At 43.6% G+C, this 14752-nt stretch overlaps 1 protein-coding gene across 4 annotated transcripts in view; it reads left to right on the plus strand.

Annotated features, from left to right (window-relative positions):
* KDM4A (lysine demethylase 4A) overlaps positions 1 to 13377 on the plus strand; it is a 34711-nt gene extending 21334 nt beyond the window's left edge. For 2 of the 4 annotated variants that reach the window (XM_053244754.1, XM_053244755.1), the window contains 9 exons: positions 162 to 360; positions 1132 to 1208; positions 2320 to 2375; positions 2638 to 2746; positions 3828 to 4016; positions 4292 to 4462; positions 5275 to 5394; positions 9070 to 9162; positions 10185 to 13377. In XM_053244754.1, the coding sequence (XP_053100729.1) occupies positions 162 to 360; positions 1132 to 1208; positions 2320 to 2375; positions 2638 to 2746; positions 3828 to 4016; positions 4292 to 4462; positions 5275 to 5394; positions 9070 to 9162; positions 10185 to 10325 (1155 nt within the window). In that variant the 3' untranslated portion in view covers positions 10326 to 13377. The other 2 variants (XR_008305994.1, XM_053244756.1) reach the window with 2 other exon arrangements.
* The last annotated feature ends 1375 nt before the right edge of the window (positions 13378 to 14752 follow it).

Consider the following 14752-nt stretch of genomic DNA (forward strand, 5'->3'; position numbering starts at 1 on the left):
TAGAACTACTTTTATTGCAGCTTTTGTACTTTAATGTGACAGTACCAAGAACATGGTCTATTGTGTGCTATCTGGGTGAGCAGATGGTCTGTCAGAACATCTACATCCTAACTACCTTCCTAAAATGGTCTTCTGTAAAATGCGTCTTTTATCCCTGGCAGGCAGACTGTGGAGGCCAGAGCTCTCCAGCAGTTGTAGGAGCTACTGATGGAAAAATAAGAACTAAACCCCTGATTCCTGAAATGTGCTTTACTACCACTGGCTGTAGCACAGATGTCAGCCTCTCTACCCCTTACTTGGAGGAAGATGGCACCAGTCTTCTGATTACCTGCAAGCGTTGCCAAGTCCGTGTACATGCCAGTGAGTGCTACGCATCCTACGATTTTATTGTAAACCGCCCAGAGTCATAGGTTTTGGGTGGTATAAAAATATGTTAAATAAATAATTATACGGGGACCCTATGCTCAGAATGTACACTTCTAGCCCATGTTAAAAGGGAAGAAGATGGTATTGCTGCAGATAGCCATTTGCCTTTATAAAAAGGGGAGCACACAGAGAAGAGTTGAGGATATGCATTCTGGAAACTACATGATTTCTATAGAGAACACGGTTGTAAAGAAAACGCATTAAGGAAATTGAATGCTTTGTATAATTGTAAGCTTTGTGAAAAGTGAACAGGAAATCTTTATTCTGCTCCCGTAGCAAAGCTGGAGCATATGAAAAAAAGAAAGATGCAGATTTAAAATGTACACAAAATATAGTCACACCATAGCTGAGCTGTATTTGATATCACTGGAAAATCTGATGGGCAGTAGTATAAAAACTAAGGAAAAACAAGGCAACTGATGAACAATAGGAACATCAACAGGTATTCAAACAGCCACAGTAAGTTTCCTGTACAGTTTGACTGAGGGATGGAATAGTAAGCATACTGCTGTCTCTGCTCACCTTCTCTATGATTTTATTCCCTCTCTGGTCTGAATGCAAGTCCACTATGGTATTAAGGGACATGGTGCCTTAAGAACTGATCTGCTGAGAATCTGTTGAGGCAAAAACAGAATCTTAAAAGCTGCTAATTCTTATTAGAACAAATAACAAGAAAACTGCTGAAATTATTTGTTCATTTGTTAGGCTGCTATGGAGTAGCCCCTGAGAAGGCAACTGAGGACTGGAAGTGCTCCAGATGCAAAGCTAATGCTCTAGAGGAGGTAAGAAAGCCTCGTGTCCCTCAGCACTGTAATCTGTTTTGCACACATGCATGAACTCCAATTCCATAGAGCTGGAGTAGCATTGGTATCCACAGAATGATTTTTGGATGGATTTATTTACATAAAATGTTTCATTGTAAAGCAAAATAAAGTTCACAAAATCCTGAGAATTATTTACATCATGGAATTGTTTCTAAATTGCAGGTCTGATTTATTTTCGCCTATGAAATTTATGTTTGTATCTATGATAATCTTCTAAAAGCTGCTGTATTTGCATGAATCCAAGACTCATTTTTTCCCAAGTTCTTCGATTTAAGAAATCAGGGGGTCGTCTTAAATTCAGGGTCCCCTTCCTTTTGGGTAGATACAGGTATAATCTCTATTTAACCTCTGAATCTAAGGGGGTCGTCTTAAATTTGGAATCTTCTATTCAGGTAAATACGGTAGCTCATGGTTGTGGGTCATCACTGGAACTGATTAAAACAGCAATACTTGCCTGAGCAGAGTAGCTCTCTTGAAGTGTCCCTTGAGGCAATGCATCAGCTCTGATACTGATTCCTTGTTAAAATGATTATTGTATACGTTGTTTGTTGAGAACTGTAGATGAGTTGGTTAGAGAGTGGTGTCCTGTGTAGTGTGCAACTAGGGGGAAACTGATCTGATGTGGCTGGCTTATAATACTGGTCTGCCAAAGCTACTGCTGTTCAGCTTTGAAGTAACTGCCTTCTGGATAGGATGCAGTGGGCTTCAGCATCCACCTGAACAGAACAGAGTTCCTATATCACCTCTATCTCCAATTTTCACTGTAAGAGCTTCCTTTTCACTCTTGCATAATTAGGCCTTGTTAAATGCATCTTGCCCAGCATGAGCTATTCGTTAAGCCCTCCATCCCTGCAGGTTTCGTAGAGGGCTGACTATACTCCTCCTCTCTTTACTCTGCTAGGTTGGGACTCTTTCTTCACAAGCAAAGCCATTAACCTAGCGAGATGTGATTGGCTTTTAACAGTCTGCAGCACAGAGTTCTTATGTGCTTGGGGAGGGGTTCCATCACAAAAGTGAATTCGGGCTTTTTGACTTAATTGATAATTTGGTTTTTCTTCTTCTCTGTCAGAATTGCTGTTTGTGCTCACTTCGAGGAGGTGCACTTCAAAAAGCCAATGATAACAAGTGAGTCTCTGAGGTAGCTGGTGGTTCACCTAAAATGCTGTTTGTGCCAGATACTGGCATGACCAGCAGGTTCATTTGAGCTGCACATGTGCTGTAGTGTAGTACTAATTGGAAAGGAGTTTATACAATTCATATGGGTGCCTGCTCTTTGTACAAGAGGGTATATGTGCCTGCTGGTTTCAGGTGCTCCAGCTGCATCAAAATGGTTTCCTCTCTCCTTTCTGATTCATATGCTCACTCCTAGTTTTCTGATTTTTGTCAGGTGGGTCCATGTGATGTGTGCTGTGGCGGTTCTGGAGGCCAAGTTTGTGAACATTGCAGAGCGCAGTCCAGTGGATGTCAGCAAAATACCGCTGCAGCGCTTCCGACTGGTAAGGAAGTAAATAGTTCTGCTCTGTGGATTTGAATAATGGCCTGAATCTATGCTTTTATATTATCCTTGCATCAGCACTCTGACAAAGGAAGCAATTCAGATCATATGGCATTTGCTGCCAAACTTAGAGAATCAGACAACTTGTATACAGTAAACTAATGGGGAGTCTGAAGCTCGGCTGGGATTAGAGAGGCAAAAACAGTTGCAGATATGAGTTTAAAGCCCCTACATAATAATCTCGCTTGCTTTGAGGATCAAGGTCATTCCTCAAAGCACAAGCCACAGTCCAGCTAGGCAGAAATGAAAGCTCAATTCGAAAGTGGTGGTGGTAGTGGTGGGGTAGTCTGGCATCTGTACAGTTAAGAGTGGATATTCCCATAGCCCACTGACTCTTAGCCATTTGCCCTGGTTTACCAGTGTGTTAAATCTATTTCCATTATCAGGTGTTTTAGTTCATAATTTATAGTTGTCAACATGTCACTGTATTGGCACTCTCCAGTTTGCATGCTAATTGAGCCTCCTGCCCTACTCTAAAGTAGGAAACTTATTCTTTCCCACTGGACTTGTTTGGCGATCAGATTTTCGACATACTAGAAATTTTCCAAACATGGGAGCAGCTAGGATACTGAAGGTGCCATTCTTGGGAGCTTTGTGGGGGGGAAGGAATTGTGGGAAAGTTTCATGGGAGTGATTGTTAATGGATAAGCCAATAAAAAGTGATCCATGAGGAATTCCGTGGCCTGTCATCTCGGTGACAAAGTTCTTAACAAGAATTGAGATATAATCACTATCACTCACAGATAAGCATGATATACAGTTGGGTAATACCCAGACAAAATTAGCAGACAGATCCATGAAATCTGAAAATTGAAAAATTGATTCAGGATTTCATATATCTGCCTACAAGCTAATCCTATGCAATACAAATTCACATGTGTATCGTGGCCTTCTCATCTGCAAAAACGTAACATTCATATCAGATTTGAGTTTTATACAGCTCACTGTGGCCTTCCGGTTGGGAGAGCATTAGTATCATGTCACCTCTTGACCTGAAACATCCTGAATTTGTCTGTTAACAGAAATGTGTATTTTGTAAGAAGCGACGGAAGAGAATTGCTGGCTGTTGTGTGCAGTGCTCTCATGGTCGCTGCCCTACATCCTTCCATGTCAGTTGTGCTCAGGCAGCTGGAGTCATGATGCAACCAGATGACTGGCCTTTTGTGGTCTTTATTACTTGCTTCAGGCATAAGATCCCTTCCCAGGCAGAGGTGAGTGATGGAAGTTTCTGGATTCGGTTTAGATTCAGCTAGGATTCTTCGTATGCTGATCTGATGCTCTTGGGCAGCTTAAGTTGGCATGCAGTACCAGCAAAACCTGATAGAACTTGGAGGAGGGGGGGGAATTGCTGAGCTTTAGGATTTTAGCTACCTTCCAAATATTAACTCAGAGGCATACTGGGAAGTTAAACACTCCAGTCTTGATGCCACATATAAGACTTGGCTGTAACACCTCTCTCTCTCCCTCTCTCTCCCCCTCTCTCCAGCGAGCCAAGGCTGCCCTACAGGATCTTGCCGTGGGGCAAGCAGTGATCAGCAAGCACAAAAATGGGCGTTTCTACCAGTGTGAAGTAATCAATCTGAGCAAGGAAACGTTTTATGAGGTCAATTTTGATGACGGCTCCTTCAGTGATAACCTATATCCAGAAGACATTGTGGTATGCTATGTAGTAAAGGATCTATTCCACTAGAGGGTGTGCAATTCATGAGAACACCTTCCTAGAAATTCATTCTGCTGAAGGGGGACAAATCTCTAAAACACTTGAATGGCGCTCAGCTTATCACTTGGACTGCATTACTCCTGTCTGCCCAAATATGGTTATTAGATGCATTTATCCTTTGAGGATACCAAATAATACCAGATGAAGAAGCTGTGGTGGTAGTACAAGTCTCAAAGACTGGGTTTATACTATATTTATCCAGATAGAAGATGGCCCTGAATTTAAGATGACCTCCTTTTTAAATATGGGCTACATATAGGTTATATTATTTACCTCAAAGGAAGAGGACCCTAAACTTAAGACAGCCCCCCACTTTCTAACATAAAATACTGGGTCGGTGGAGGGGACTAGTCTCTGATTCAGATAAAGTGTGTATTTTCTTGCCAAATCTTCACCTATAGTGTTGAGATAGTTTCAGAAAGGTATCCACTGTGGTGAATTAGCTAGAGTTGGCCTTATGTCTGAGAGCAGCCATGTCATTCTAGCACAAGACTGAAATTAGGTAGCTTGGATCCCATTCAAGGCAGAAATATGACAAGTTTTGTTACTAGTGCCAACCTAAGGGAGAGCAGGAATTCCAGTTATCTGAAAGTGATACCTCTTTTCTCTCCTTCTTACCTATCCTTGTGTAACCATTCATATGGTAATCCTCTCCAGAGTAGGTTCAGTTTATTCTAAGCAAAGTGTTTCATTTGCCCATTTATCAGTAGGTAATGTTCTTCTTTCCAAACTTTCTCCCATGTGGACAGAGTCGAGATTGCCTCCAGCTGGGGCCCCCAGCCGGAGGGGAAGTTGTCCAAGTGAGATGGACAGATGGTCAGGTCTATGGAGCCACATTTGTGGCTTCGCATGTCATCCAGATGTACCAGGTGAGAGGGAATTTCCCCCCATATTTATACTAAATAACTTCAGGATATTCATAGCGGCTCAATTTGGAAACTTTTTGACATTTGTACAAGTGGCAAATAAGAGTTGGAGGAACATCTTCCCCCAGGCAGACACCAGGGTGAGGGACTGGGTGCCTACCTGCTTCTACCCCTCCCCGCTGCTTACTATCTGCCCCACCCCACCCCAGGACCCTGCTGGACTGTGGTGAGGCTTTGCAGGACTGGGGCCCACAGAGGGTGACTTGGCAGTTTCCTGGTTTCCATCTGCCGGAGCTTGCTGCTCAGGACTATTTAGGGTGCTGCCAGTGGTGGTGGGCCCGCCACCAAAGGGGGTTGCCCCTTTGGGGGAGTCACTTCGGGGGAGGGCAAGGTCCAGACCTCCTGGCCCATGTATTTGTATTGGGGGGGGGCAAATTTTAATTAGTCCTGGGTGTGATTGTTTTAGAATGTGTCTGTGCTTACCTGGAGATGGGGAGACGGGGCATGTCCACTGACTGTGGGGTCAGCTATGCCGGTGGTGGTGAACAGAAGAAATAACGTTGTCAGGTCAGTGGGCCGTTACAGGGGAAGGGGACTTGGAAATCTAATAGCTGTTTCCCCTTCCAGCTGTCCTGCTAGCTCTTTGACATTGGGGAGCAATGCCGACCACCCTTGGAACCTCACCTTGCTCTCCTCTCTCATGCCAGGTCTGTCCAGAACAAATCAGAAACCATCCATGATTTGATTCTGGATGAAGGCACTGACCTGGTATATATTGCAGAGACCTGGTTGGAGGAGGCTGGTGGCCCAGTCTGGTCCCATCGTCTTCCTCCAGGGTACTCTGTTGAGGACCGGGTGAGGGGCTGTAGGGGGGCAGGTGGAGTGGCTGTGGTCTATAAGAACAATATCTCCCTTACCAGGATCCCTGTTGAGGTGCCGGACCATATTGAATGTGTGTACTTAAGTTTGGGGACCAGGGATAGACTTGGACTTCTGTTGGTGTACCGATCACCCGCTGCTCAATGGAGTCCCTAAATGAGCTGATGGACTTGGTCTTGGGCTTGGTGTTGGAGTCCTGCAGGCTTGTAGTGCTGGGGGACTTCAATGTTCATTTCAGGATCAAATTATCCAGGGCAGCTCAGGAGTTCATAGTGGCCTAAACAACTCTGGGCCTATCCCAAGCAGTCTCGGGACCAATGCACATTGCTGGTCACATGCCTGATTTTGTCTTTCACTCAGATCAGGGTGGTTTTCAATGGGTGGGGACTCCCGTGATTTCCCCATTGTCATGGAAGGACCATCATCTGGTTAAGGTTGGACTTAAAGTCACTTCCCACCTTTGTGGGGTGAGGGACCTATTAGGATGGTTCGCCCGAGAAGGTTATTGGATCCAATAGGATTTCAAGAAGCCTTGGAGGGATTTTGCGTTGGCTCTGCCGGCGATCCTGTTGATGCCCTGGTGGAAAACTGCAACAGCAAACTCACTGGGGCAGTAGACATGATTGCTTCTAAGCACCCTCTCCGACCCGCTTCAAAACTAGCCCCTTGGTATACGGAAGAACTACAGCGGCTGAAGTGGCAAGGTAGACAACTGGAGGGCAAGTGGAGAAAGACTCGACTCAAATCCGACAGATTACAGCATAGAGCGCATCTGAAGATCTATGCCCAGGTGATACATGCGGCAAAGAAGCGATTTTTTTCTGCCCGTATTGCATCCTCAAATTCATGTCCAACGGAGCTATTTAGGGTTGTGAGAAGGCCAGTATGTACCCCTCTTCCCTTGAATCAGAATCTGGAACCATTGATTACCCACTGTGATGAGTTTAATGAATTCTTTGTGGGGAAAATCTCTCGCATTTGGGCCGATTCCTTCTCCACAATTACTTTCGTGTCTGATGTGGAGGTGTCCAGTGACTCCTCTTGTGTGGTTAAGTTGGCTCCGTTCCTGTTTGTGATTCCTGAGGATGTGGGCGAGCTGATTGGAACGGTGCGACCCACCACCTGTTCTCTTGACCCCAGCCTGACATGGCTTATACTATCTGGCAGGGGGGTTGTTGTAGAAGGCCTGGTAGAGATTATAAATGTATCTCTGAGAAAAGGCAGGATGTCTCCTTGTCTTAAGGAGGCAATTATTAGACCGTTTCTGAAGAAGCCTACCTTGGATCCCTTAGAGTTGAGCAACTACAGGCCTGTTTCCAACCTTCCGTGGCTGGGCAAGGTAATTGAGGGGGTGGTGGCCTCCTAGCTCCAGGCAGTCGGAGGAAACTGATTATCTAGACCCATTTCAAACTGTCTTTCGCATGAGCTGTGGGGTGGAGACTGCCTTGGTTGTCCTGATGGATGATCTCTAATTGTGAATTGACAGAGGAAGTGTGACTGTTGGTCCTTTTGGACCTCTCGGCAGCTTTCGATACTATCAACCATAGTATCTTTCTGGAGCATCAGAGGGAGTTGGGGGTGGGAGGCACTGCTTTGCGGTTGTTCCACTCCTACCTCTTAGGCAGATTCCAGATGGTATCCCTTGGAGAGTGTTGTTCTTCACAATCTGAACTTTTGAATGGTGTCCCTCAGGGCTCCATATTGTCTCTAATGTTGTTTAACATCTACATCAGGGGTGGGGAGCCTTGGCCCTCCAGCTGTTGTTGAACTACAACTCCCATCATCCCCAGCCACAATTATTGTGGCTGGGGATGGTGGGAGTTGTAGTTCAAAAACAGCTGGAGGGCCAAGGTTCCCCACTCCTGATCTACATGAAACCGCTGGGAGAGATCATCAGGAGATTTGGTGCAAGGTGCTATCAGTATGCTGATGACACCCAAATCTACTTCTCTGTGTCAGCATAATTGGAAGGAGGCATAACCTCCTTAAATGCCTGTCTGGAGTCAGTAATGGGCTGGATGAGGGATAACAAACTGAGACTGCATCCAGATAAGAGGGAGGTACTCATTGTGCAGAGTCGGAACTCGGGAGATGAGTTTGGTCTCTGGGTCATCTCAGAGACACCGTATTATTCCTGTATTGAAAAATCTATACTGGCTGCCGATAAGTTTCCGGGCAAAATACAAGGTGCTGTTATATAACCTATAAAGCCCTAAATGGCTTGGGCCCTGGGTATTTAAGAGAACATCTTCTTTGTTATGAACCCCACTGCCCATTGAGATCATCAGGAGAGCTCTGTCAGCAGTTGCCACCGGCTCGTTTGGTCGCTGCTCAGGGACGGGCCTTCTCTGCTACGGCACCAGAGCTTTGGAACATGCTCCCTGCTGAAATAAGAGCCTCCCCATTTCTGACAACTCTTTTAAAGTCTTTAAAAACGCACCTATTCACCCAAGCTTTTAATTAAATATTGTTTTAATTTTATCATTTTAAAATGTTGTATTAAAAATATACATTGTTGTAATGTTTTAACTTTTACTATGTCATTTATTTTGTTTTAACTACTGCTTTAATTTTTTTGTTATTTTAACTAATGTTTTAACTTTTTGTTTGCTTGTTGTAAACTGCCCAGAGGCTTGAGCTTTGGGTGATATAGAAGTGTGTTGAATGAATGAATGAATGAATGAATGAATGATTCCATTCAGAGAGCCATAAGGAGATTAGCAGGTATTAGGGAAGGCATGTATTGTCAGACTCAAAATTGTGCTCGGCATACTGCTACCCTGACTTTTCTGGACCTAGGTGGAGTTTGAAGATGGATCCCAGCTGATGGCAAAGAGGGATGATGTGTACACACTTAATGAAGAGCTTCCCAAGAGGGTCAAGTCGAGGCTGGTAAGTCAGTGAGCAGGAGATCCATGTAGCTCTTTTTGCAGAAAAGTCAAAATAAAAATCTAATCCTTGGGTATTGGTCATCTCTTCTATGTCTGGTCTGTGAAGCATGAAAGTGACTCGTCTGTCCAGCACTCTCTATGCTGCTTGAATGTCCTGGGGCTGATCCTTCCTGACCTGTGCTTGACTGACATGGACAGCAAGCTGCATGCTCAACAGGATCCCTGTCCCTTGACACACCCCTTGGGCCATCTGGGCTGGAGAGACAACAAAGCTAACTTGGCAACAGAGTCACACCTCCCTATCACCATGCCTTCCCCTTTTGGCTAGGCTTGGCTCTTGTTCTTCAGCTAAGGCCCTGTCAAGATGTTTGGCCATGGCTACAGCCTTCCATGGTATGTCAGCAGACTCTTCACCAAACAGGCACACTGGAGGCTTTGTGGGGGACAGGAAGCGCTAGACAATATTAAATCCCATTCTTGAATAGTCAAAATATTATAATGGCTTGGCAAACCGAACTGATGTTTCAGAGCTGCCTCTTGAAAATGGTGGAATCATTGTTTACTTATAATGCATGCCTGCTGTTTGTGGAGGAGAATGTGGGAAGAAACTGGATCCCAGGGCATGGTCTGAGAGCATGCAATACCTTATTTTTCCCAATAGAAGACTACTCTGAATTTTAAGATGACCACTGTAAACAATAAAGGTTAAATGCAAGTTCTACAGTATCTGTATTAGAGTGAGGATTCTGAATTTAAGACTCCTCTCCAGTTTCTAGCATCAAAGGACATGGAAAAAACTTAAGTCTTGGGTTGAGGTAAATATGGTACATCCAGCTAAGCAGGTCTAGGTGTGGTCAGTGCTTAGACGAGTGGTCACCTGGGAACCTCATGTATATCACTCTAAGGTGCAAGATGGAATAAAGCCAGAATATAAATGTTGTCTGATACATGATTGAGTTGTCTCAAATATGGAATGTGTGTGCTGCTCTTGTAGGTAACAGTTCAATTTATTTTCTTCTTCAGTCCTTTGCCTCTGACATGCGCTTCACAGAAATCTTCACAGAGAAGGAGGTCAAACAAGAGAGAAAAAGACAGAGGGTTATCAACTCGCGCTACCGTGAGGATTACATTGAGCCTGCACTGTACCGGGCTATTATGGAGTAACAATTGGCAGCAGGATTGCAGTGCCCACCTCCAGGTGGGACCCAGCAGAGGCCAAACAGACTCTCTTCACATCCAGGTTTTTTAAAAAATGAAACAAATGTACTCAATTCTGCAGCAGCTGGAACGTGGTGGTCAAATAATGAAACAGACGCAGTTGTACTGTCCTGACTGTGACAGACTCCACATCTAGAGTTCGGGAGCATTCCTCTGACTGCAAACCATTTGTCTACAAGAGGCAAATTTTGATACCACCCCAGGGAGCAACTAAGCAGTTGCAGTGCTACGGATGAGCCCCTTTCTTCTCCTGCATTACATGTCTAATTCTGGGAGCCTTTCCCAGTTCACCACATCTGCACAAAGCTGGCGATGTTACTGGTGCTTGACAATGAATCCCTTTTTATATTTATAACCCTGTTTTTGTCATAAGCACGTATTTTTGTTTTGTTTTCAGCGTCACCTCTCTGAGGCAGAGCCGAGTGAGCTGAAGAGGAAAGAGTGAAACTGATTAGCTTCCTTTAGTCCCAACTTCTCAAAACTTTGATTAAATTTTTGCCCCTATTTTATATTCAAAGACTTATTTACTCACGCGTTTTAATGGTAATAATATGTGCCTATGTAATAGGAAACTGTTTGGAGCCATTTAGCACCGTGCATTCCTCAGGCAAGAAAATCCTGGGAAATACCCCTTCATTAAGGCAATAAGGACTGCAGGGATCCGAAAGCCCTGTTCCTCCTGGGAAGTCAATAATTCGGGCCCAAGAGTGCAGCAATTATGCCTTGGGAAATGGTCATGGTTAGTCTCTCTGGGAATAGCTCCTGCTTGTGGGATGTGGGAATTAGAGTATTGACGAAGTGACTTGTTAAAGGTCAGCATTACTGATTATTTCCGTTTGAGAGTTCTGTGCTGTTTTTGCCCCAAAACATGCAAATAAAAGTCGCAGCTGGACATTTGTGAACTTAGGCCTGTCCTGTTGGGCAGGGGGAAATTAGGAGGTATGACTTCAGAAGGGTGAGAGTTGCCTCACTGCTGTACAAGGAGGCAACATCTGCTTGAAAGTGTTTCAGAAAAAGTGGGGAACTATTTTTCCCTCTCTAGTTATACATGTCTCCTTATAGTTGACAGCCATACCATTCTGAACTTGCCCATCTCATCTGATTTTGGAAGATAAATGTACCCTTGTGTTAGCTGTTTGCTGTAGCAAAGGGTGTGATGTCCCTATCCTGTTAAACTATTTCTTTTGCTGCACAAGGATGCTATATAGAAGACTTTTAAGGGAGGGGTGCCTTGTCACATAGCAGATCATTTTTAGGCTAGGTCTAGAGTTTTTAGATTAGCCATGCAGTATAAATTGCAAACTTGTCTAGCAACTGGTTAATTCAAATTTGACCAGGTTGCTCTTTGGCCCAGACACACACAGTCTTAAGGCCTCTTTTAGGCTTTTTCTCTTCATTTTATTAGTTGAAATTCTGGGTGCATCCTGTGACAGTCCAGAACAGGAGGAGGAGAGATGTAAATCTGAGTAACCAGTATTAACTTATTCTATGTATTTGTGTAGAATATAAGCTGGCCAGTCTCCCTAAGAGTGGGACATCTTCAGAAGCTGTGTATGTGGTATCTCTTATTGAATAGTGTCTGCAACTAAACACCCACAAACAGCAGACCTGAAGGTCAGAATGGCAATTGCAAGTGAAGTTGGGAGAGCACTCAGCTCTTTGATCTTGTAGTTGCCCTGTGAAGGGTGGCACCTCTGCAAATTTGTGAATCTGCCTTCAAAATGACACTTCGAACTTGCTTGAATGTCTTTTGCTCCACACCACATTCTCCTTTCCTGCCTTTGTCAAGGTAGATGGGTTTTTTCTTTCTTTCTTTTTTTTTAAAAAGTGCTTTGGTGTTAGGCAAAAGCCACTTTGGGTAATATACTCCTTCAGTCAGTATTTTTCTGATTCCCTCAGTATGTTCATATTGATAATCAGAGATGCCACACTCTGTTGCTTTCTCATTCCTGACCTGGAGGCTATTGCTGTCACAACTGGCATTTCTGGCATTCTGACTCAGGAAGAATTGTGCTTGCTTGGACTTTTCGTGCAGCTGTGTAACTTGATATATATGGAAATTTTTGTATTGGCCTATTCTGAGTGTGGCTCACTTACTGTGATGCTTCAACCCCAGCTATGGGCTTTTCTGTATCAGTCTCAAAATGGAAACCTTAGAAATTACCACATTGGGGACTTCTCTCCATGCTTCTGTCCACAAACATCTCCTAATCAAATCTAGGAGGTGTTAAGTCACCAGATTAAACCTTTCTTAAACTATAGCTGCTGGTTAGGGCCTTTCTGAAAATTTTATTAATCATGTCAGGGTTGCCTACATCAGTGTGTCTCTGGAAATGGCTACAGAATAAATGTAAAGTTAAGAATTTAAATGGAGTGCAGACAATTTGTAAAGCTGCATGCATAGTGACTGAACCAACACACTTTGTGAGAGTTCTAAATTTATTCTGTAAAGTCTAAGGATATTATCCAGAATTACTCAAAACCATTCTCTCCCCCACCGTATGCTGTTCTTTCATGTGGGGGTGTTTTTATTCAGGTCTATGAACTACATTTAGTCTCGAGTCAGGCTTGGAAATCAGTGTAATAGTAAAGCAAATATACTGTCCTCCAAAGTGCTGACTGTTGATTTATTTAGTATCTGTTGATGCAATAACTGACAAATTCCCACCCTTCTTATTGATGTTTTAATCAGCTTTTGAGGAGTTAAACTCCAATTTCTTAGCTTCTCCCCCATTTTGAATACAGCTTTCTATAGTAGGATGAAGTGGGCTCAGCATGGAGCAGAGCAGACTGAACTATGTGATATGGAGTGATCTGCTTATGACTCTCCTCCTCCATGTGGACTCTTAATCATTTCTGACCTGTCTACAGTTATACTGATTTTTGGAATGCCGGTGTGGGATGGATACAAGATAGGCAGCTTTATGTATTGTTTTCAACCTGATCTAGTAATATAATTTCAGTCTAGACTCAAATGATTAAATCTGAAAGACTTCAATTTTGAAAGCGTTGTGTTTTTAATTATATAGCCAAACCCCTATCCACCAAAGTCCTGCCTGTCCTGAGTTCTTTCTCTTTTATATTCCCATTCCCTAGTTGTATAGTATTTTTTACTCTTTAAGGGGTGTTTGGACCTACTGTATCCTTATTTTGATCCTTCTGGAATGGGACATTGGTTCACTTACCATGAAGCCTTCACGGTAAGTGAACCAATGCTCCATTCTCAGTTGCTGGGGTCAAGGACATCTCCATGGGACATACCAGAGCTTGTACATCATGGAGGGAGGGAGCACTCTTGGTTACTCTTGGGGAAGCACCTGCTGCAGCACTCTTCTTCCGAATGCTGCTCGGGCAGAAGCATATGTGTCCATTCTATAGTGCTTTGTGAAAGTTGAAGGATTCTTCCATGTTGCTGCCTTACAAATTTCCTGAATTAGTGCATTAGTTGAAAAAGCAGCCGACGTAGCTGCCACTCTTGTGGAATGTGCCACTATACGAGTAGGTCGATAAAGATGCTGCATTTCATATGCCAGCACTATGCATGCTCTGATCCATCTGGCAATGGTAGATGAAGCCACTGCCTTTCCATACGAATGAGACAAACAGGGAATCTGTAGTACAGAAATATGCTTTTTATATATATATATATATATATATATATATATATATATATATATATATATATATATTTTAGGCATCGCCTAACGTCTAGCATATGCCATGCCTTCTCCCTTGGATGTTTAGGCTGTGGGCAGAAAGAAAGTAGAAAAATGTCCTGTGATTGATGAAATGAAGAAGCACCTTAGGATGTACAAAGGGATCAAGTATAAGGCGCACAGAGTCTTGTGTGAATATGTAGTAGGATTTGTGCACTGATAAAGCCTGAAGTTCTGAAATACATCTCACTGATGTAACGGCTACCAGGAATACTACTTTAAACGATAACAGTCTTATCGGAATAGATTTTAGTGGTTCAAAAGGTGCAAACTGTAATGCCTTTAATATAGTGCTCAAGTTCCAAGAAGAAAAACAGTGTATCGTTGGTGGTAACAAGTGTTCCACCCCTGAGGAACCTTTTTAGATGAGGATGTGAATCTATAGATCTTGCTGAAAAACCTAAGATCATGCCTGCAAGAGAAGATACTTGCCTTCTGAAAGTAATTAGGCTTTAACCCCTTATCTAGGCCCTCTTGTCAGAATTTTTGCAAGTGTTGGATGAAGGCCTCCCCACAGAGGACCTTGTGCCGTGCAGATTCCCTTAGGGAGGCCCTGCATGTACACTGGTATACTCGATTTGTGAGAGACATACGGGATGCAGGATGGTCTCCTGACACCCTGAGTAACCATGGTGTCTCAACAGTTGCCGCTCAGTC

The sequence above is a fragment of the Hemicordylus capensis genome, chromosome 4, assembly GCF_027244095.1.
Source record: "Hemicordylus capensis ecotype Gifberg chromosome 4, rHemCap1.1.pri, whole genome shotgun sequence".
NCBI classification, from domain to species: domain Eukaryota; kingdom Metazoa; phylum Chordata; class Lepidosauria; order Squamata; family Cordylidae; genus Hemicordylus; species Hemicordylus capensis.